This window comes from Sinocyclocheilus anshuiensis, unplaced genomic scaffold (assembly GCF_001515605.1).
Source record: "Sinocyclocheilus anshuiensis isolate Anshui unplaced genomic scaffold, SAMN03320099.WGS_v1.1 scaffold193, whole genome shotgun sequence".
NCBI classification, from domain to species: Eukaryota; Metazoa; Chordata; class Actinopteri; order Cypriniformes; family Cyprinidae; genus Sinocyclocheilus; species Sinocyclocheilus anshuiensis.
In genome coordinates, this window is record NW_015536468.1 from 599,225 (window position 1) to 599,923 (window position 699).

Sequence of the window (699 nt, forward strand, 5' to 3'; positions counted from 1 at the left end):
GCCTGCCTCTCCCCTCCAGGTCCAGTTAAGGGTAGTCCATATCTAATCTGGAAGATAAGTGCGAGTCGACGAGGGGGGTCTTGCGCTTGCTGCTGAAGCCGCCTCGGAGCTCGGGCTCTCGGGTGGGATGATAGGGAGCAAAGGCGGAGTCCGCGCGGCGCTCTGTTTTCCGAGCTCGCGGTGCTGCTGCTGATGCTGCCGCTGTCAGGGAGACCGACAATCAATGGGACCGCAGCCCTCGAGCGCGCGGAGCTCAGGTGCAGGCGTACAGCCTGATGGTTTTATTAGTAGGCTATTGCAAACAGATGCACCTACAGAAACCATCACAAGCTGTTTGCCTTTTGGTCTCCAGAAGCAGCACAAATACTACAGGCAAGCTCCCTATGAAGCGTGATGTCTTACTTGAGCATGGCCTCATCCTTTGCCTCTTCCTCCCTCTGCCGAACCATCACAGCCATGATAATTTCCCTCTCCTCCTCGGTGAGGTGACTGAGGTCCGGTGGCTCGGGTATGGAGCTCTGCGCTGTGGGTGGGCGAGGGCTGTCGCGGGGCCCCACCGAGGCGGACATATTTTACCCCTGTATGATCGGTGCACAATCCCAGCTATGTAAACCGCTACTCAGGACATAGTCCGATGGCTTATCTGCGGTTGACACGAGCGTGGCGAACCGTTCATCGTTGCGGCGGGCACCCACGGTT

The 699-nt window shown here is 58.1% G+C and overlaps 1 protein-coding gene across 1 annotated transcript in view; it reads right to left on the reverse strand.

Annotated features, from left to right (window-relative positions):
- Window positions 1-693, reverse strand: part of LOC107695629 (regulating synaptic membrane exocytosis protein 1-like) — a 2,810-nt gene extending 2,117 nt beyond the window's left edge. The window contains exon 1 of the mRNA XM_016495666.1: window positions 403-693. Coding sequence (XP_016351152.1) covers window positions 403-569 — 167 coding nt within the window. The 5' untranslated portion in view covers window positions 570-693. The remainder of the gene's footprint in view (window positions 1-402) is intronic.
- Between the last annotated feature and the right edge of the window lie 6 nt (window positions 694-699).